The 23,051-nt window shown below is 37.4% G+C and overlaps 3 protein-coding genes across 3 annotated transcripts; 1 reads left to right on the top strand and 2 right to left on the bottom strand.

The window, feature by feature from the left end:
* Positions 1-1,314: 1,314 nt before the first annotated feature.
* Positions 1,315-3,703, bottom strand: LOC145782939 (galactosylceramide sulfotransferase-like). Its single transcript, XM_082594698.1, has 2 exons — positions 3,670-3,703; positions 1,315-2,882 (listed from the first exon to the last, which is right to left on the bottom strand). The coding sequence occupies exons 1-2, from the start codon at positions 3,701-3,703 to the stop codon at positions 2,293-2,295; spliced, it is 624 nt and encodes a 207-aa protein (XP_082450824.1). The 3' UTR covers positions 1,315-2,292.
* A 468-nt stretch (positions 3,704-4,171) lies between these two features.
* LOC145782938 (galactosylceramide sulfotransferase-like) lies at positions 4,172-22,086 on the bottom strand. The gene is made up of 4 exons (XM_082594697.1): positions 22,079-22,086; positions 21,661-21,940; positions 21,392-21,503; positions 4,172-5,049 (listed from the first exon to the last, which is right to left on the bottom strand). Exons 2-4 carry the CDS (start codon positions 21,787-21,789, stop codon positions 4,172-4,174), a joined length of 1,119 nt encoding a protein of 372 aa, XP_082450823.1. The 5' UTR covers positions 21,790-21,940; positions 22,079-22,086.
* LOC145783678 (uncharacterized) lies at positions 10,071-20,145 on the top strand. Its single transcript, XM_082595567.1, has 5 exons — positions 10,071-10,434; positions 18,110-18,233; positions 18,679-18,751; positions 19,135-19,369; positions 19,940-20,145. Exons 1-5 carry the CDS (start codon positions 10,422-10,424, stop codon positions 19,960-19,962), a joined length of 468 nt encoding a protein of 155 aa, XP_082451693.1. The 5' UTR covers positions 10,071-10,421; the 3' UTR covers positions 19,963-20,145.
* Positions 22,087-23,051: the final 965 nt, after the last annotated feature.

Here is a 23,051-nt window from a genome sequence, read left to right as displayed (position 1 = left end):
TCCAGTACAGTAGGCCTACAGTATGACGCAATAACGACGTCATCAAGGGTACAACCAGAAGAGCAGCTACCAGGAGTGAATTTCCCTTTTAGTCATGCCACTTTAAAATTTAAAATAATATGTAATTATGATCTACAAATCAAATTAATACACGACCCCAGATGATGCAATGTCAGAGTCTTAACACTGTTAATTCAAGATGAAAATACTAGCGGTTTTCGATGTTAAATTCCTACCAAACGTAATTTGATATAAAAAAAATTCGCAAGACAAGTTTTTTCAAGTTACAAGATAGAGTTTAGAAAGTCAAAAGCATTTTTTGAATGATCCGTGTTGGTTGGAGATGAAACGTCAATGTGGATTGTAGATGAAACATCAGAGAGGATTGGATATTTTGTGGTCGAATTGCATGTTTCGTACTCGCATGAACAAAGACTTGTGCATTTTATGGATTTTTTCTTATAGGAACATCGAGAGCCACAAGTAGACTGACAAAACGCAACAAGCTGATTTGCATCATTATGTTTCCAACCCCAAGCTAAAGAAGAAGGTAGATGCTGAACATTTACGAGGCTTGATTTCCGTATTTCAGCTTGATATAGCCTATCGCTCTGCGTGTGTAGCCTATGTTGCATCAGAGCAGCTGACGTTGGTGGCAGCTTTTCAATAGTGCAACCATTGGTAAACATCATATAACGGCATTCGTCTACATCCGTGATAGTAGGACAATTGCCATAAAGAGCTATAACATAGCCTACTTTTGTATGTCATTTATAGAACTAGGAGAGCTTGAGAAATTCAGAGAGTTAAATAAGCCTCACATTTCGGTAAGATTAAGCATCCAACAATCCCAAGCCTTTTTTTCCAAAGACGAAACAGTATCACAGATTGTGATAGCATAAAACAAAGGTAAAGAAGCGCAAATCATCGGAGATTGAGGTAAAGATGAAACAATGTCATGGATTGAAAGGAAGCGAGTTTTTTCTCCAACTCCAAATTCAACCCATAGTTAACAGATTTCCAACTTGTCAAAACACTAAATTGCAATAATTACCACATCAGTATCTACTGTTTTGACTATGGCATCGGATTTTCTATGTTTCACATGGAGAAACATACGGGCGTCTGCCTCTTCGTGATCACATGGGGAAACCTCAGACATGTCCAATGTTTAATTGTTAAGAGCTGTATCTAACAATAAACAGACATAACTCAGCAACAACACTACATTTAACATTATAAAAACAAAAAACAAAATTTTTTTTTTTTTTTTTTTTTTTTTTTTTTTATAATGTTAAATGTAGTGTTGTTGCTGAGTTATGTCTGTTTATGGTTTAAAAGAGTTACCTCTCTACCCAAATTGTATCTAACAATGTAACAACAATCGTAGACAAGTTTGGATCGACTGAAGTTATCACAGCTTGTTGAACCATTTAATATAACGCAGTTTTGTTGCTGTCATTTTCTAAAAACTCAGACCAGTTGAGAGGAAGACGAGTATTACTTGTGACAACCGCGTAATATCCAGACCCTGTTTCTTGCAGAAGAAAAGCCTCAAATAGCTACTGCCATCACAGAACATGCCAGCAGTGTGATGTCAGGCGATTATGAAGTAGTGAAAGAATCTGCCTCGAAAACCGATCACTACGTCCTTGATGGAGGGTTCTTGTTGCATCGAGTGCCATAGAAACTGGAGACAGTTATGGGTCTATTGCACAGTCGTATGCAGATTTTACCATTTGTCATTATCGCTTAGCAACGGTGGTCTTTGATGGATATGGTGGTCCGTCTATCAAAGACAATACCCATCAAAGACGCGGCATGAACGTCCACCCGGTTGTTCACTTCACTGTAGACACCGAGTTCATTGGAAAGAAGGAGCAGTTCTTGTCTCGAGCTTCCAACAAAGAAGGATTAATTTCTCTAATTTCTGCTCAATTGATGAATAGAAGCTGCAATGTGATCAACGCACCAGGTGATGCAGATGTGAACATAATGGACAGCTCTCATCGACATAGCACGACTTTAATTGGTGAAGACACAGACCTTTTAGTATTGTTACTATCGGTGGCCATGTTACTATACACTATGCTGACACTGACCCAGACATTAAAGACCATTGCTTCAGTCGTGACCCAAGTAACTCAGATTTTTCTTTTGACAACTTACCTCATCCTTCAAGGAAATCAACAGCGGTACTTCCATCGATACACATCGACATCAAATCTGCGTTAACCTTGCGTAACTTCTGAACATCTACGTAACAAGCCATCCGCTTGTTACCGTAACGTTTTACACGCTTCCAAAAAAATCATACAAAGCGGCATCCGCCTTATTCCACCGTCGAGCCTTTTCGCGAATCCTTGCATGGCCTTCCTTAGTGATTTTATCGCCATCACAGTTCCGTAGGTTAAGAGGTACATTTCCTACATGTTTTAATTCCCAACACATCAGATCCGCAAATAAGACGTGTGATTCCAAAAAATAGTCCGCTATCATGACCAAGTCAAACGCTTGATCAAGCTTCCTGATTGTTGAGCTTATGTATGAGCTCTTTTCGTTGGCGTTGTCAAAGCCTAAATCAAATGTAGATGGATTTTTACTCAAATGAACATATTCCCAAAACTCTTCTCCTCTCCACTCATGGAGGTCTTTGGTATATTCTGCCGCATTGTCCAACCAATTTTTTTTGGAATCAACTTCAGCATACGGAACTTTCTGAAACGGCAAAACGATTGGCCAGAAAAAATCAAAAAATGATTCAAACTGAAGCCCTGGCTCTCGGAGTATGGTTACATAGACTGCGCGATCATATAGTGCTTTTGCTACCTCGTCATAATCAAACCGCATATGATGGCATATGATATTGGAGCGAAAATGCCCTGCATAAAAACATGTTTAAAGTGTAAGCATAAAACAATAAAATGTTACCCATCAACAACGCAGACTCACCACAACCTAATCTAATGTCTAAAAAGAATTGGGATACTTGACTTCGGAAGTTATTAACTTTGAAGCCAAGCAAGCTTTTTATATTGTAGTTGTTTTGTCTTAAAAATTTGCATTAAAGTTTGCATGCCACCTATTAACACAATCTGCTAGTTCTACATTGATTCAACGTCTGTTGATGTTCAATCAACAAAAAAGGGCAGCTTTGTCGGCTGGGCAGTGCACAATTTCACAGTCGAACAGTCACAACAAAATAAATTTATCCTTTCACATGTTGTTCTTTCTTTCTGGTAGCAGCTATGTATTAACTGCTACCCAGCCTGTCTTCTTCCTAACTTTTGACTCAAGTTCCACATGTGTTGAGTGAAGATTATATAGTATCAACAAGGGACGGGTTCAATTGTGATGTGGAATAGCCACTGCACAGTGCACACTCTAATACCGCACATCGTAAAAGGCCGAACCACGTTTTCACCAAGTAGCGAAAACACGAGTTAGCAAATAAAAAGTAATAATAAAAGATTGTTGCTCAAGCGTGACTGTGCATCGCAATGACATCACGATTGCGTCACAATCTATGTTATAATACGGGACAAGTAGCTGGGCAATAATTTCGTAAGCACATCTATTGCATAACATTTTGCATGTTCCATCGTTACAACTTTTGTTATTAAACTTCACCGAGTGGCTCAACTTACTTCACACCCCGGCTCAACTTACCACGTGCGGTAGGTAAGTTGAGCCAAAATGGCATAATATTTGAAACATGTTTGTTTTTCAATATTCTTATGAGTTATGAATTTTTTTTTCAATTAAGGCCAAAACCTCAAGCATTATGCTGCCACTTTCACTTTTATTGTAAATTAAGCGCTTTTCTTAGTAGAAGCGTTTAAGTAAAAAGTGGCTCAACTTACCTCATCCTCCCCTATACATTCTCGGAGGTTGGAATGTGAATATGTTTACAAGTTCTTGGGTAGATAGTCTACTAAACGACCATAACATATTTTAAGTGGAATTAATACACTATTTGCAAATGAAAAATGCACGATGATTTTAAACGAACAAGTAAAAAATTTGATTCAGTTGATTAACTATTTATATACTGTACACTACAATAGCGTAAAATAGATAGTGATCTAAGCTACAATCTAATCTAAGCTACAGCATCAAGACAATTAAAGTATTGTTTCTAAAGCTTCACGTCACGTAGCTTAACTTTAACTTATAAGCCTACATTTCTTTTTTTTGTCGGTTTGTTTTGTTTTTTAAAAATTTGTTTACTGAAATCGTTTTCAGCAGCGATAAGGTTCTCACACATTGTCAAATTTGCAACATCTTTTTTTAAGTTATAAGCACGAACATCGACACCTTTCGGTTTATAAACTTTTTTTTTGTAGTTAAAGTCCTTAATTTCTTTGTAGTCCACAGCTGTGCCCCCTTCAATGCATAAGGAAGTCAAGTTGGAATTGACCTCATGCAGTGTTTTTACGTTTTCTTTCATCTTTTCATAACCATACATTTTCACTTTTTTCCAAAACGTTGCGTTGAAGTGGTCAAATACCTTAGCATCTGCTTTATTCCACCGACGAGCTTTTTCCCGGATTATGGAATGTTTTGTGGCATTTTCTGCATTTGCATTTCTCATGTTCAGACTTAAGCCGGCGACATCTTTCAAATCCCAGCACAAAAGATCGGCCAGTAAAATCATAGACTCAGGAAAATAATCTGCTATCATAACCAAGTCAAACATATCGCTTATTTTCGAGATAGCGTTGTCAATAAAAGAGTCGCTATCGTCATCATTTTTAAATCCCAAGTCAAAAAGTATTGAGTTTTTACTGAGGTGATTAAACTTTCCTGACTTTGCAGCTTTAAAATATGCAGAAGCATTGTCCAACCAGCTTTCCATTGAATCGTTACCGTGATGAGGAACATGTTGAAACGCATCAACAATCGACCAAAAGTAATCGAATGAAGACTCAAAGTGTTTTCCTGGCTCGCGTAGAATTGTAATAAAAGTAGAATTTTCTGGAAGCATAGCTTTCACTGATTGATAGTCCAAGCGCATATGATGACAAATGATATTGTTCGGCTTCGACCCTGTTTGAAAAAAAGTTAGGAATTAAATGAGTAAAATTGGAACTCACACCACAGCCTACAGCTGCTATAGCCTACGATAAAATAAATCGTGCAAATAAAAACTACGAATGTGCCAACTCCTAGCCAACCTTTAGCCAACCTTAGCCAACCTTTAGGCAACGTTTAAGCTATGAGACGATTATTTAGACCCAGTACCAATAAGAGGTCCTGACCCTAAAAATAGCTCTAAACAACGAGTGCTTACCTCAGAAGAAAGCAATGATATCAAACCAGAGGTAGGCTAGTTTTCGTCAAAATCAGTAAAATTGTTTTTCATGGCCTACAGGAAATAGTCTGAAGTGGATGCATAGACTACACGTATGCAGTCGCCGTCTTCGCTTAAAGCAGGTTGCGTTATTAATCACTTGAAACAGATTGGGTTATCTGTTTCTACAAATCACGGTTTTGAGCTAGCTCGCCCAGTATCGCCAAATTGAGTTCGGTCCATGTCTGGATGTTGTCATTCCATCGTCTTGGTAGTCTACCTTGTTTATTCGTTTGATTGATTACCTTCTATCCGGATTTTGCTGACTAAGTAGCAGTATTTTGATCTTTTAGAATAATCGAACAGTTTAAATTATGATTTTATTGCAATTGGGTGTAGCTTCCTCATAATCAATAGGTCTTTTAATTTCAAATTTTAGTTACACGTTTTAGGCAGTGGCGTAGCTACCCATTGGATCTTGTGGATAAATCCAGGGGCGGCACGTTGCTGGAGGGCGGCGAAATGTGATAACGTTACAAAGTTTAAACGAACAAAAACAGTCACATTAATTTATTCTCAGAGAGACTCAGACTTAAACGACCCAAGTTAGCACTGATCTAAGTGAAGTCAAAAAATTACACAAGTTATGCCTCTAAACGAATTTGCAACTTTTTTAGATGGTGAATCTTTATGTGGTATTTGTGACGGTATAATGAAACTCATGCTGTTGAAGTCATAATAGAATGTCGGTTATAACTTAACTTGTAAGCTATAGCATTGTTCAGTCAATTTAGCTTTGGTAGTCAAGTTTAGATTAGTTTTAAGTTTATTTCAATTTCGCGAGGGGACAGGAAAGGATTTTGAGGTCATCGGGTCAACTGCCACCTTTACCATCTGTCTGTGGTAGATAGACGGGATTCCTCTATCTTCATGGTGAAGATCGGTTAGGTTTGTGAAAGGTTTAAAGTTTCAGGTCTGAAATAGATCACTTAGCTTACCTCAGCAAATTTGCAATTATGGTTAATCTTTTCAACTCGTGTGCTGCAGATTCCAGAACAAGATTAAACTTGCAAACTTTTTAAGTTAATTTTTGTCTATGAAGAGAGTAAAAAAAAGTGGAGCTTTTTTTAGAAAGAAAAAGAAAGCTAGAGAAGAGGAACTAAAAAAGAATGAAGAAGCTATTTTGAAGTTCGTAAAAATTGCCTCTGCTAAAGAAACAGAAGAGGTCAGCAGTCACAGTAAATCGCTACCTCAAGTTGAGAAGGAAAAAATGTAGCCTACTTCAAGCAAAACAAAAACGAAGTGATCATTGAAAGAAGTCAGCCTATGAATGAAATACTTGCAGATAAAAATAAAACAGATGATATTTATTATTTTCATAACGACTTGGCCTGAAATATTAACTCATATGAGAGTTGAGATGGTCAAATTAGTGCCCGAAAGGTTTCAGAATAAAGAAGGGCCATTCAAGCCAGCGATTAGAGTAATTAAAGAAGAAGACAAAGAGAAAGAATCCTTAACATTTCTAAAAAGTGGTTTTACAAGACGCTAAAGAATGGTGATGATGTTGAATAACCAATTTTTTTGAAACTTAAAACTCCTTGAAAATTACAGTACAGTTATTTACAAAACATTTTTGGTACAGTACTCAACTCTCTAACATATTTTTGGTACCCAACTCTCTAAAAAAGGCATGACAACGTAGGCTATCTTTCACCAGCTATTCAAAACGAATTAATCGAGCTTCTTGGAAAAAGATAAAACATCTCTGGAGGAGATGAACACAGCAAGTATTTCTCATTTTTTTGCGGAATTTTAATCAGCTTTTATGACGGTGTTAAGGGGGGCGGCATTTCCTGCAAAGATCCAAGGCGGTATAGCCTATTGCGTTGCTACACCACTGGTTTTAGGCTCACGCAATATTGGACTACAAAACTAACGTGGTGTTTTCCTAGTTTTGAAAGAATCTGGGGTCTAAAATGTACAGCTGTTCGAAACGAACGCGTTTTAGTCGAAACTGATCTTTTATGAACAAATTTAATTCGAAACGAAATCAAGACAAATAAGTTTCAGTTGAAGCAAAGTATTTCGAAATAATAAAACAAAACATTTTTTTTCTAAAACCGCTGGATTCGCATTTGACTGCGTGAGCAAAGAAATGGGGTAATTAAGCAACGCAGGTTTAACTCTGGAGGTGTAGCCTACGCTTCAGCAACGCACTCATGGACTCCTTAAGTAAAGGACTGGAACCTCCCATGCTCGGGGTTTGTAACTTGAGTCCGAACGATAAACTTGAGTCCTGGCATAAATGACTTCTAGAGACGCTAGAAACACAATCTTGGATACTATATTAGGGTTTTTGAGGATGGCGAGTTCAATAGTGTTACTTTCAACAATACCTGAGGTCATTTTCAAGGTCAAAATATTATATTTTAAATGTCAAATTGCAGAATTTTAGTCATTTTTGCCCATTTTTGCGTCTAAATCGTAAAGCAAAACTGTTTCAAAGAAGTCTGTGACGAAATATGATATTGTGCACCTACTGTATCTATTGTGGAAGATATTTTCTCTACACTGCGTAAGTTCTTTGAAGTTCTTTTTATTTATTTTCGGAAATATTTTGGTGATTTCATATGCCCTAGCAAAACATTGCGGTTCCAAGCTTTTGTGACGTAACAATTTATTGAAATCAAAGCTGTAATTTGAATGACGAGACTGAAATGCGTTGCCTGTTTCATTTTGCTGAGTTGTTATCCTTTGTAAATGCACCTTTAGCAGTGACGTACGCGCATACAAAAAATAATGACGCCGTCAGCGTAAACGCAAACGTTCGAAAAACCATACGCCGTATGCGTCAACGTAACTTGCAAAAAAGTTGGCGGCGTCAGCGCCAGCGCAAACTAATTTTGTTTGCTAGGTGCCAAACAGTCACACGGTATAAACCACTCGAAACAAACAAATTTTATTTTGAATTTCCACGAAGAAACACAAGCATCTGAAAGTATTCATCTGATATTTTGCTGTGTTTTGGTCCCAATATGTCTTTGCCCATTGAAAACATTCTTTCAACTGCAGCGCTGGAAGGTATTGGCGTGTTGTAGCGAAAAAAATACATTAGAAAGTATGCGTTGACGCTATGCGCTAAAAAACCGCGAAAACTTCTACGCAAGTATCCCCATAAACATTGGCTCGTGAAAACACGTGAAAAACACGTGAAATTCTGGGGGAACTCGTGTAATACTGGGGTACGTTCTTTTTACACCATTTTAACACGTGATTAACACGAGTTTTTTTACACATGTCATCAATTGCAATAATGCTTTATATCATATTTGAAGTAAGTTTTTCAACTCTAGAATATCAATTGATACGTTTTATGTTAATATCTTTGAAAAATCTCTGCAGTTGCATATTCACTTGTTTCTGCATACTCACGTGTTTTTAACGTGTTATACACGTGTTTTTTACACGCCAGTACCAAGTTTGTTTCATCTTGTTTTTTTCGTTTAAAATAATTTTTCAACTCTAGTAGGCTATTTGATACGTTTTATGTTAATATCTTTAAAAAATTTCTCCAATTGCATACTCATTTTTTTCTGCATACTCACATATTTTTAACGTGTTATACACGTGTTTTCTACACGCCAGTACCAAGTTTGTTTCATCTTGTTTTTTTCGTTTAAAATAATTTTTCTACTCTAGTAGGCTATTTGATAAGTTTTATGTTAATACTTTTAAAAAATTTCTCCAATTGCGTATCCATTTTTTTCTGCATACTCACGTGTTTTTAACGTGTTATACACGTGTTTTTTTACACGCCAGTACCAAGTTTGTTTCATATTGTTTTTCTCGTTTAAAATAATTTTTCAACTCTAGTAGGCTTTTTGATACGTTTTATGTTAATATCTTTAAAAAAATTCTCCAATTGCGTATTCATTTTTTTCTGCATACTCACGTGTTTTTCACGTGTTATACACGTGTTTTTTACACGCCAGTAGCAAGTTCGTTTCATCTTGTTTTTCTCGTTTAAAGTAATTTTTAAACTCTAGTAGGCTATTTCCTATTTGATGCGTTTTATGTTAATATCTTTAAAAAAATCTCTGCAGAAGCAGGTTTGTTTCATGTTGTTTTTCTTGTTTAAAGTAATTTTTCAACTCTAGTAGGGTATTTGATGCGTTTTATGTTAATATCTTTAAAAAATCTCTGCAGTTGCAAATTTACTTTTTTTCTGTACACTCACGTGTTTTTAACGTGTTATACTCGTGTTGTTTTCACGCTAGTAGCAAGTTTGTTTCATCTAGTAGGCTATTTGTTGTGTTTTATGTTAATATCTTTACAATAGGAATTGACTGTGCAACTCAGGAATACAGTATTATGTAATTTTCATTGTTGAGACCGAATTTCTCCCCTTTATTTTTCGTAAACCTTATTTTGCGGTTACCAGCGGTCACCTGATTAAATATCCCTGTGAGTCTGTGACATAAAAAAAATGGCACAGAATTTCACTAAGTATTTACTTATCAGCTTAGGAGAGGACTTTTTAGAGTGACTGTTAAGTAGGGTACAAGGTTTGTGTTAATTAATCTTCCATTTATATTTAGAAATCATTAACTGATTTAAATCTACCGAAAAGCGCTTGAAGATTGTGCACGAATCGCGGTGAACATACCGAAATGGTGCAGTGCTGTTCAGAAAGGTAGCGAAAAGCTGTGCCTGTTTTTGGTCATCTATCGAAGTATGGTACCTACCTACGGGCTACAGGGCTTGCTGTAGACAGTGCATTTATTTCTATTGTACGAATAGTTTTACTCGATTAGCCTATCATTTAATGTGCAGTCTTGAGAAACAACACTGATTGAAAATACTTTTGTTTACTGTCTATGTTAAGTAAGTCCAGTCTATTTTGTGCTACTGTAGATTAAAAATATGAAGACTATGACTGAGAGCATTTGCAGTCGTTGACTTTATATCAAGAAGTGAAGTTGATCTTGTCCTAGAGAAATGGATATTTCATGATAATGATGTTTTGAAATGTTATTGGCCTGAGCTTCCCGGTTACAAGGTTCGCCAGTTATGCCTACAAAATTCAGATGTCAATCCAAATTGGAAAAAGTATCATGTACGAATTATGTACAAAACAGGTAAACATTAATATTAATTTATACTACCCATTAAGTTATAATACATACGGTACGGTACCTAAATAAAAGTTGGAAACAATCAGAGGTACCGGTAGGGTTTTGCCAGTAGAGTACCCAATGGCCGGCTATATTATACATATATATAATTATGGTGAGTTAAGAGTTGGAATTCACTGGCCTTGTGATTCTCTCTTACCAATTTACATTGCCAAGTGTCAAGGTTGTTTCATTCAACAATCAACATGTATATGTATATAATATGTTTTCCAATATTAATGGAGTTTTGTGCAACAAAATTTATGTTTGCTCTGTTGTTTCTGTTGCAGCACAGCTGCTTGTCTTAATTAGCTGTCAATTTTTTGGTATGTAATTTCCATTTAACCGCTTTAGCAGGTTGTTACCGTATTATTCCATATGCAATATGCATAAGATCTTATTCTTCAGTGTATCGTTTTTACTAAGCTTGATCACTGTTATGGGAAGATGACGTGTTTAAGATGGAAGATGGTAGGAAGAGAATGCCACCGATGTCGTCCCCTGGACATGTCGTCCCCCCGATGTCGTCCCCTGCCGATGTCGTCCCACGTCGATGTCGTCCCTGTTGCCAGATGTTCAACTTTTTTTGTTCTCCGATTAAATGTAGCTAAAAATGATGGTTGTTCGAAACGAATTTATTCAAATCGAAACGAAATTTTTGCTACCTTTTTCTTTTGTTCCTGTACTCTATTGTTAAATTTATCATTACTGTTTTACTTGTTACAATATTGTTTAACTCATCATGACTTATACAAAGAAAAATAAAACTGAATTGAAAACAAAAAAGATCTTTCTTGCCCTGTTCTGACTCCTCATGAATTTCGCATAAGGACATGGATTTCATGTTCCTGCAATCAACACAGTGGCGTAGGTAAGGGGGGGGGGGGGGGGGGGGGGCGGGGGACAGACCGCCCCGGCCGGCACATCTGGGAGTGGAACTTTCAGACTACGATTTTGGATTTTGATTATAATCTGATAAAAAAACGCATTTCATTTTCACATACTTTTTCTTGAAGGGGTGGCAAAATCTGAATCCGCCCCGGGCGACACATTCCCAAGCTACGCCACTGAATCAACACTCAATTTCTTTTCATGAACATTTATTTTGACATCGCTAACGTAGCCCACTGCAAATTGGTTGGTTGGTTTTAAATCTTTATCCTCGGACTGACAAAGCCTTGATTGGTTATTCCTGGTAGTTACGCGTACTTGCAGTGGCTCTTGACGCAGGGCCGGTCACCGAGATTGGCAAAGTGAAGTTTTCCGATTGTTGAAGTATTGTTGCTGAGAAATTATTCCATTCACTAGGTGCCGCTGAATGGAGAGCAGTCCTGAAATGCGTTGCTCAAGCGCACACCCCGAGCGTCGTGCTTGTGCCGCGTGATCTTGAGCCGGCGCATAACCACTGAGCTAACCGGGCGGACAATAAATAAACGCAATAAAGGGCGAAAATAAACATATCTAACCTACGACAAAAAACACAGAAACAGCTAAAAAAACATTAATTATGACATGCAACAAGTGTGGTTCTACGTTATCTGGTGATGTAGGCTAGATTAGAGATGTGCTTAACTGTTACTTTTAAATAAGTAGGCTACTTTGAAAATCTGAACTGCTACTTTGAAAGCTAAAACCATGAAAGCAGAAAAAAGCTAGGCTAGAGTAAACTTCAGTTAACGTGTGACTAAAAAAACAATTGTGTAAACCAGGGTGGTCCAAGACTGCGAACATGAGGGCCACATTAGGGTCTGAGAAAAACTTCACGGGCCGCATAGTGAGAAATGATAACGCGTTGCTGAAAGTAGAAACGTTGTTAAATAAAAACTTAACTAGGTTGCGATTTTGAAATTCTTTTCTATAGATTTCGATCTGTTTTAGCTATATTCTTACTGTTAGCAGGCTATAAATATTAACAAATCTTTGGACCACCCTGGACTGTGAACGATATAATTTTAATCTAGTTTGTCTAAAAAAAAGGTCAAAAGTTGAAGGCGATTAGGTTAACTAACAATTTTTTTAACTGTTACTTTTCAATTTGCTTATCAATTTACTTTTCAATTTGCTATCTGTTAATATGAGTTAAGGAAATTACCTGTTACTTTTTAACGTTATGTTACTTTTCGCACATCTGTAATGTAGACTTATAGTGGCGTATGCAGAATTGCCTCAAGGGTGGGAGCCTTTCGAACCGAATTAAAAAAACGCCCAATTGCTAATAATAACCAGTTAGTTAGACTACATTGTAAAAGATTTGCCTACACAGGCTACTCAGTTTGCAATTTGCATTGACGTTAATGTTTTTAGTTTGCTGGTCAGCTTGGTTACATTAGATAGGCTACATTTTTTATTGAAAACAAACAATATGATATAGCCTAACTTAACTCTCTTGATGTCGCATAGCTGTAATGTTTGAATTAGACGACGTAGTTGAATTACTTAACCCAATGAACTGCGAGTACAATAGGCTTATTGATTGTATTTTCGGTTGTGTGGCCTGAGTAGGATCGATATAATTTGACAATTTTTTTAAGAATAGCCTAATGCCACTTCATAGTTTAGCTTTACAGAAAATACTGTTTGTGCACGCTCAGGAAAATAGCCTAAGTAGGCTTGACTGGGCTATTTTATGTCTTGATCATCATTCAAAGCATTACTTTTTTGCATTTGGCCTATTGCATGATAGCGAATCCAAGCAAAGAACATAGCGCTTCTGCTTAGCCTACCGGTAACAATAAAATGTTAAAAAAAGGTGCCACGTTACTGCACTGCATCGATGGTTCGCATTTGTTTTCTATATAGTCTATACTGCATTCTATATAGTCCGCCTTGTTCGCAAGCCAACATAGGACTAGCCTACTTAGAAAACAAAGGTTTGTTTTAAGCAGACATACATTGTAAAATTTTAATTTGAATAACTTGGAAAGTGTTATATTTGATTTTAAAGCAGGTAAACATATTTGCTTACAACCCCATGTAAATGTTTGTTGGTTGAAAAAAGAATATCCAGTTCATTAGTGAGCATTAAACTGACGTTTTTCAACTAACCCCAGGTATGGGGTTAGTTGAAAAATCAATTGTATGTTTGTTTATTTTAAATTTTTATTAAAAGCTGAATTGACTCAATAGGCTACTTATTTTTGGTTGTATGATAGAGGACACCATAGATGCTAATTTAGGCCGCTTCAGATAGTCAGGTTATGCACCAATTGTTTTAAATTTCACTTAAAAAAAAACTTTCCGACTAGCCCCAATCTCCCCTATTCATACACACTAGTGTGCAGAGGCAGGCACACTACTTCAATGAATAAAAAGAGTAGGCCTACACCGGGGATATAGTGAGCTCACTATGTCCCCGGCCTACACTCAGAAACTTCGTGTTTAAAAAAAAACAGTTTGATATTTAATATTATTTCGTAATATTATTAGTATTAGTGTAGGCTATTATTTCGTTGTTTTGTTTTGGATATGGACAGCTTTGTCTGACGCAAATAAATATTAATAATAGGTTTGATATAAAATAGCTTGTATCAAAATTTGTCAAGAAAGCAGTGGCTGATCTAGGAGGAGACGATTGCTTTATTACTCCCTAAAACCGCCTAAAACTCAGAAAATTAAATGTATGTAGGCTACGGTGATCATCATTCAAAGCATTACTTTTTTGCATTTGGCCTATTGCATGATAGCGAATCCAAGCAAAGAACATAGCGCTTCTGCTTAGCCTACCGGTAACAATAAAATGTTAAAAAAAGGTGCCGCGTTACTGCATTGCATCGATGGTTCGCATTTGTTTTCTATATAGTCTATACTGCATTCTATATAGTCCGCCTTGTTCGCAAGCCAACATAGGACTAGCCTACTTAAAGCTACCGGTAATTGTTGTAAGCGGACCGGTATTAGCTTAAAATTTATGCTACAGGCTAGGTCAAGATAAGCACATAATGACTGCAAACTAACTTTAGAATTTGCTCTTTTCTTCATTTCTGTGATGGTAATTTTCCATTGATAACGTATTTTCAGACACACAATTAAACGGAAGTGAACAGAATTACGAGCCACATTTTTACGACTTCGTTCCCCTAGGCCGTAGCACTGCAGTGGCGTAGCCTACCTAGGGTATGGCAGGCATGGCTCGAGCCATGGGCGCAAAAATCGGTTGGTAAAAATAAAATTTGTGACTTACACTTTCTTCAAAATCTAATTTGCGCCCAACAAAGATCAAAAAGGGTCACTCTTTTACTGTAGCCACTGTTAAACAATGGACGTTGGAAAAGCAACATTGTGCCTCTCCTGGCTCACTTTGCGTTCAGTCAGCAACAATTGGAATCAATCAACCAACGGTTTAATTGTCAGTAACAGGAACATAGTACAGTAGGCTACATGTTTGAAATATGCAAGTAATATCCACAATGCAAAAGTTACACAAGTTCCCATACCAACAGGGAGACAACGAGACGACCTAATCATTTACCACCCTACGAAAATGACGATTTTGCCATTTAAAAATTGGAAGTTTAGTAAAGTCGCTAAGCAGCGATTAGTTGAAGCGTAAAAGTAGCTCCAGAACTCACTTATTCATTTTTATAAGAATTTATAAATCTAATCTGTTGTATGACTTCAATTTGGCCTGACCAGACCACTCAGTGTGTTCTAGGAAGAAATTAGCATTGAAGTATTATTATTGAGCCTATAAGCATCATTAGGCTATGTGAAATTTTGAAACCAAGAATTATGCTATATGATTTCTTTTACGTGTTGCGCTGACGATGCCAAGCACTAAGTGACCAAGCAGTCTGAAGTTTTGCGGTTCATTGACAAATTCACAAGCTGTGCTTTATAAATATACGGTAGGCTACCGTACTTTTACCCAACTTCCTCAAGTTCCGTTATCAAACGGATAAAATGAAAGGTGTTGCGACCGTGCCAAATTTTTTTCAACTCAATAACTTACTTCGATCACAAGCACATTTTAACGTTCGCGTTTTGTCGCTTCTACCTTTTTCTTGACCTTTGCTATGTTGATGTGTATTGTTTTGATATGATGGTCAGAAATAAAAAAACAACTGAACTGAACGCAATTCGTAGTAGCCTACACACCAATGTTGGGATTGATTCGCTATCAGTTTCTTCAATCTCTAGTTAGCATAGGCTATAACCCAACGGTTACAAAACCCGCCGACATGCCAACAAATGTCGGCGACAAATTAAATTAATTAATATTAGTTTTTGAAAAAATCTTCCGGACTTGGGTCGTTTTATTTTTATCCACAGTTATCAGACAAAAATACCCCTATCTACAGGTCGGTCACCGCCGGTTGCATCAACACAGTGCTCTATTGAGATGAATTTTAAGTTGGCTAGGCCAACGTAAAGGACTACGAAAACATTTTGCGTATGCCTAGGCTATATATTGTAATTATCGACCAAGGATTTTTTTTAATTTAACTTTTACTTGCTCTTTTAGACCCTGAAACAAACCAATACAAAGAAAAAGAAAAGTGGGGCTGAAGGGCGAAAGAGACGAAACTTGCAAGCAGCAGAAGCTGAAAAGTCAAGCAGACAAACTTATGTCCGATTTTGTCCAATAATTCACTTGGTAGTAGACTACAGTAAGCTATACACACACAGCGTCAGATGAAAAAGTAATAAGCCGCGTTGGCTAGTTTTTATGTTAGAAATAACTTGGAAAAGCGCAATAGCGCAGCATTCTATCAAATTGATTAGCTCTGTAGAGAACAAAATTTGCATGACGAAACAATCTCACGTGACTGCCTTTGAACATTATAAAACGGCAATAATACATTGATTTATTTTCTTCACGATTTGTTCATAGAAGACTTGTATGCAATATTTAATTTAAATTGTTAAAAAGGACGCACATTTAAACTTTGCCATGGGCGCCATTTTGCACAGATCCGCTACTCGTAGCAGTGGGCTACCGTGTCCGTAGGTTATATTATTTTAAAGAAATAATAATAAATAAACAAACTGTTCACTCGGTTGTGCAAAACTGTGCACTCGTCAGCAACAAATAATTAACCTTGGCTAGCGGACATTTAAAAAAAAATTAGCCTAGAAATTAATTTTTATTTTTGAAATTAAAATAATTTGTTTGTTCATCTGAACAAAAAAAAAATGTTTGTTCATCAACTAATCCCACAAGTTGTACCAAACTGAAAGAATAACGTGAGCATTGACGCTCGAGCTGAAATGCAACAGCCCGCCGCATTTTGAAGTCTGTTCGGCAGCGTGATTCATGATCACTCACCGGAGACGACATGGGCATTGACGCTCGAGCTGAAATCCAACAGCGCGCCGCATATGAAGCTTTTTTTTGGCGGCGTAAATTATTGCGCGTCCCGATGTATGAGGGTACGACATCGGGGGTACGACATCGGCAGGGGACGACATCGTCGCCACCCGTAGGAAGATGACGTGAACATTTTGCAACACATAATTTGGCTAAAGCACTGATAAAGTTACAACATGCTGAAAATACTTCGAGACCAGCATGTGCCCCAGTTGGAGCGCGATACATTGGACAGTCCAGAATAACATAGTCGTCAGTTTGTTTTGTGTGCGACACTTGTAGGTGTAGAGTGAGCCAAGCATATCACTAAATATATTTTGTTTAAGCAAGGGAAGCAATAAGGCTGGCGGGGGGGTTAGAGCGTGCCAAAGGCATGCATATTCTAGGGGGGTCTGGGAGCATGCTCCCCCGTAAACAATTTGCAAAATTACACTCAAATAATTGATTATAGCGCTTTCTGGAAACACTTTCAGGGTAATAATTGTATGAAATTTATAGGCAGATAAACAGCTATTAACTTATTAAAGGTAGCTGTTACACATGAACAGACAAAAACTGCGGCTAAAATTAGAGCACACAAAAAACTCAGCTACACAAAAACCCAACAGAGTAAGCGATTCTGAAATTGCTTCCACAGATTAGTTTAAAGAAGCGTAAATCGCATAAACTTTGCACGATTTACAATTTGCGAAATTTATTGGTGTCTTTCTGTGTGTCTAAAACAAATCCTGGGGGTGTTAATAGCCAGATGTCTTGGAAAACGATTTAAATTTATACAAATTATATTATATTTTCAACAAAGGGTTCAACTTTGGAATCCAAACTTTGAAAATTTGGGGGGGGCATGGCCCCTTTTGCCCCCTGGCTACGCTTATGCAGTAATGATGACAAACGAAAGAAACGCCCCAGTACAGTGCCGGTCTTAGGGTATTTCGGGCCCTGTGCGGAATATGCTGTGCGGGCCCCAATGACAATGATCCAATTCAGTAGCGTAGCTAGGTATTTTGAAAGGGGAGGAGGGGTGGTTTGACAGTCGGCGGGCGAAGCCTGGCAGCGTAATTGCCGCAGGCGACACCCAGCGGCGGGGGATCTGGGAGTCCTCCCCCAAAAAACTTTGAAAAATTACGTTGAATTTGGGGCATTCTTTGAGCATGTTCAACAAAAATTTGGGTATGAATATTACTGTAAAAAGGTATGTAATTTCCATTTAACCGCTTTAGCAGATTGTTATTATTCCATATGCAATATGCATGAGATCTTATTCTCCAGTGTATTGTTTTTCCTAATCTTGATCACTGTTATGGGAGATGACCTGTTAATATTTTGCAACAGATGATTTGGCCAAAGCACTGTTAAAGTTACAACATGCTGAAAATACTTCTGATTTGGCTTCAACAGCAGCTAGTGAAGAAGGAGTAAATGATAGTAGACAACCTAAATCGAAAAGAAGAAAGCGGTATAACAATGCATTCATTTTTCCCTGATATTTGTTCATTTCATTTTGATTTTAACTGCTCAAAACTGATTTTACCCTTTCTTAACTTAATTATAATACATGGGTGCATGCCAGTACTTCGCATTATAGTAACTTATTGCATTGAAGTCACAGTTACACTAACGTGGCAGTTGTATATAACGTTTTTGTAACATTGTTGTATAAATTGTATCTAATGTAAGTACATTTTGGCTTGTTACATTGTACCTGACAACACCGTGATGCAAATATAAGCTAATCCTTTAAGATACCGTACACCCATGCATTTCTACGTTTATTGCATGATGATTGGTTGTATATATGCAAAATATGTTGATGTTGACGAGATATCAGTAGGTAATGTACTAATAAGCAAGGGCAAGCATGACATCTAGCTGAAGTAACTGTTTTCAAATTATGAATGCAGGAATTGCCGGTTGCCTATGAGGATTGCATATACAGATGAAAGCGACTCACCGGAGTCAGAAAATATCATTACTGTAAGTAAACAAATGCTTTAATCACTTATTAATTATGATAATCCCAAAATTTGACGATTTTTAGGTGTTGTTTTTTTGGGAAATTGAGCGGTTTCTAAAAGTGGTATGATTTAAAAAAATATTGCAATCTCATTTTTAAGGTTAATAGCACGGATTAAGGTGTTCAATCAGAACTTTTCAAACATTGCCTAAATATGCTGTCGTCATCCAGGATTTTGAGACCAGCATGTGCCCCAGTTGGAGCGTGATAGATTGGACAGTCTTGAATAACATAGTTGTCAGTTTGTTTTCGTGTGCGACACTTGAGGGTGTAGAGGGAGCCAAGCATATCACTAAATATATTTTGTTAATGTTCACTCTGACGGTCACTAAATCTTCCATAGATTTCTACTCCTGTACGAGCAGCTGAGGTTGCTACAACCTTGCAGCAACTGCCACAAGTTCCGGAATTTCCACAATCTTCCTCTGTGAGGGCACCACAGCATTCAAGTCCAGAGCGCGAACAATCAATCCTTGATTTTCACTTGGATGACAATCAGTTGAATGTTGCAATCGACACTACGCCTAAAGTGACCAAGAACATATCTTGTGACGAATTTGTTGCGCTGCAGAGTGAAGGTTTGTACCTGGTTAAATTAAAATCTTGAAACTTGTTCGATTAACTTCGCTCAACAATTGCTCAGCTGCATCGGTGTGATGATATAGTTTTAGCTATAATTCTTCACTTCGTTTATTTATGTTTACTCTCTTTTTTTATCCTTTGTAACTCCCATCTTTACTCACAAGCAGCGCATTTTGAAAATTCAGTTTCTCTAATTTTGGAAGATCTGTTGAGTCTCTCACGTGAGCGCCCCTACAAGAGCATTGTTCTTAATTGGCAGTATTATTTACCACTCGCTTTTCTTGTTTGGCAGCTGCTTAAATCACAACTGCCCTAGCGTGGGAGCTATTCTTTTTGTATTGTCAAAGCAAAGCACCTTTGCTAACACCAAATCATGTTAAAGCAACTATTTATTTTTCACACAGTTCGACGAATTCGAACTTTAGATTTTGCACGTAGGCCTATACCCTGCTTAATGAACGTATGTTGCAATCTATTTTTAATATATTTGATCCGTGAAGAATTCTGTATATCTATTGCTAGCCTATTGCTTTTGTGACTAAGCACTAACTCTTTTTTGCTTACAGCATCAGTTCGAACATACAGTTAGACAAAAGACACATCCATGGGCGATGTTAAAGCTGTTGTGCAAGAAATCCTCAAATCAGCTGAAAAGAGAATAAGAAGACAGTCAGTTGCAAGGACATCTTCATCCAGCACGGTTCGCCCAACTGATGATGTGTGAAACAGCTGTACTGTCCTCAGTTATATCTGTATTTTTTGGCATGTGTGATTTTGGTACCAAATAAATTGCCATATTAAACACGGGTTTGATGTGTAAAACACGGGTTTAGAAGTCGTGTAAAACACGGGTTTAGAAGTCGTGTAAACCACGGGTTAGAAGTCGTGTAAAAACACGGGTTGCGTTTGTGCAAACACCCGTGTAAAACACGGGTGGAGAAGTCGTGTAAAACACGGGTTTAGAAGTCGTGTAAAACACGGGTTAGATGCCGTGTAAAACACGGGTTTAGAAGTCGTGTAAAACACGGGTTAGATGCCGTGTAAAACACGGGTTTAGAAGTCGTGAAAAACACGGGTTGCGTTTGTGCAAACATCCGTGTAATACACGGGTGCACATCACGGGTTTTACACGAGAAACTGGGGTAAAAAAACACGTATTTTTCTCGTGTTTTTCACGAGCCAATGTTTATGGGGATGCGGCGTGGAATTTGCGGCGTATACATACGTACATCTCTGACCTTTAGATAGTAGTAATGCTGCTTGTACTACTTTAGCTAACATTCTATTGAAGGCTTATGTCCTCAATGTAAGTGACAAAGAAAAGTCTTTGGGATGCCTCAGGGGGCAAGAAAAGCTTCCAACTAGTGATAGACATTGTCTATTATGGTGTCATCTTGTTATGTATTGTCAATTTGAGAATTATATTGTAATCATTGACTCTTTTAGATAATAGCCATAGTGTTGAGAAATACATATGATGTTTATGTAATAGCATATTTCGTCATAGACTTTCTTTCAAACAGTTTTGCTTTACGATTTAGACGCAAAATTGGGCAAAAATGACCAAAATTCCTTAAAATATAATATTTTAACATTGAAAATGACCTCAAACGGTGTTGAAAATAACACCATTGAACTCGCCATCCTCAAAAACCCTAATATGAAATCCAAGATTGTGTTTCTAGCTTCTCTAGAAGTCATTTAAGCCAGGACTCAAGTTAATCATTCAGACTCAAGTTAAAACCCTCGAGATCGCAACATTCCAGTCCTTTACTTAAGGAGTCTATGAACACACTGTAAATGGAGCTCTCTATTCAGCGGCACAATAAATTGGAAGAAGGAAGGACTTGCAAACAACAACAGCAAGAAAGTGACCAAGTAACCTATGCGAAACTGTCAGCATTATGCTTTCAAAAATGCTTTTTCTGTTTGAAGAAAAAGATTCCTACAACAACATTTGGCTGCACAGTCAGACTACAGTAAGATTGTCACAAAATAGCATAAATTTCATTCCTAACCTTGTCTAGCAACATATTGTTGCTTAAAATATTGTGGATAAAAGAAGTCATGAGCATTCGGGGGAAGAGCAAACTTCAAATCATTTTGAGAACCAAAACGAAAAAGAACATTCTGCAAAATAGAAAACAGTACAATGTATAAATATTGGTAGACCTACAATGGTGATGACAAACAGAAAATAAAGTTAATGCAATCAAAATTTTCAGTTTTCTTGGCTGGAGTAAGCCACAAATTGTTACTCCAAACGTCAATAATTTAGATTCTTTACCTGCACAGCACTTCCAGCAGTTTTGTGAGTTTTGATAAATGCTATATTCGTTTTTTTCCTGCAAGGAAGTTTCTTGGGATAGACGGTTGCATTTGTAACGTGATCTGCAGAATAATCATTAGCTTTCATATGACTGGTCGAGCTTAAAACTGTGGATGAAGAAACAGCAGTATATGAAATGCTGGCGATTAAAGAACCATTGATTGATGAAGCATTCCTGTTCGTGAAGTTTTTGGTACCGGGAAGTATTTTGCTGAACAATATTTCTTGAGAATGTTGTCTAAAACAAAAACAAACAAGTTATAAGCGTAATCTGATTTCACTAGATGCAGTAGGCTATTTGTCTGCGCTGGCAGTTTTACCAAACAAGAAAAGAATAATTGTGTTATGTACATTGATTTGCATTGAAATTATGTACTTTCTTTTCGTTTCCCTCTTCTTCTCTTTTACTTTGTATTCATCCGCATTGTTTTGTTATCAGCGTTTCTCGTTTTGGGCTTACTTTGGAGGTTTCACACTAACTTATATCTTGGCTGCACAATTTCATAATAAAACATAACTCCAGTATGACTCGTTGTGTGAATTTAAAAACACAACAAATTGCATGTAATCTTAACCAAACATGAAAGTTAAACAAACTCCATTCGTTCATACCCGATGCCGACACCCGTCCCACCGACCTGGCACTACAAAGACAGGCATTGGTGCGCCTCAACCGTCTTTGTATGGGCATCGGGCTTTTCCACTCAACCATGCACTAATGGGGAATGACTTCTCTTCTTGTGAATGTAGTGCTGAAAATCATACCACATCATCAACGATTGCACCATCTTCAAGCCACATCATGGAGTGGAAGGTTTTCGTATCTTGGATAATAATGAAACAAAAGACTGGCTGCTCTCTAGTAGCCTTCCAGCTTAGTCCGAGAACATCGTGAATCTGGGGTTGTGTGGTAAATATATTTTTATAACATTTTGTAAGTCTACCAAGCGGAGCTGAACTCGGGAGCTATCGGAGCATGAGATCCAATTCCTACTCTATCCACAACGCTAATAATCTCTACTTGAGGAACCTCACAACCAGGATTTTGCCTTGCAAGTTGTAATACTGGAAACGTGCCTTTAAACTTTTAATTTTTGTGAAAACTTGCCCTAAATTTATACCTTGTGCTTCGCATTTGCCTTACACGTTTTCTATGATCTCTTTATTGGCCATGGTTAAATCAACGAGATATAACACCATGAGTGGAAACTCCTCTTTTTGCTCCGTTTTACGTGTCGGCCGTCACGCTTCACTACAGACACTTGCGCAGTAGATTAAACGGACATCACAAGAGTTTTAGATGGGATGTTCCTTTGATTTTATGTGCGTTGAGCTCTACCACTGAGCTA

Source organism: Aplidium turbinatum, chromosome 14 (assembly GCF_918807975.1).
Source record: "Aplidium turbinatum chromosome 14, kaAplTurb1.1, whole genome shotgun sequence".
Classification (NCBI taxonomy): Eukaryota; Metazoa; Chordata; class Ascidiacea; order Aplousobranchia; family Polyclinidae; genus Aplidium; species Aplidium turbinatum.
The sequence above is the reverse complement of the archived record's forward strand: the minus strand, read 5'-3'. Positions and strand labels throughout refer to the sequence as shown.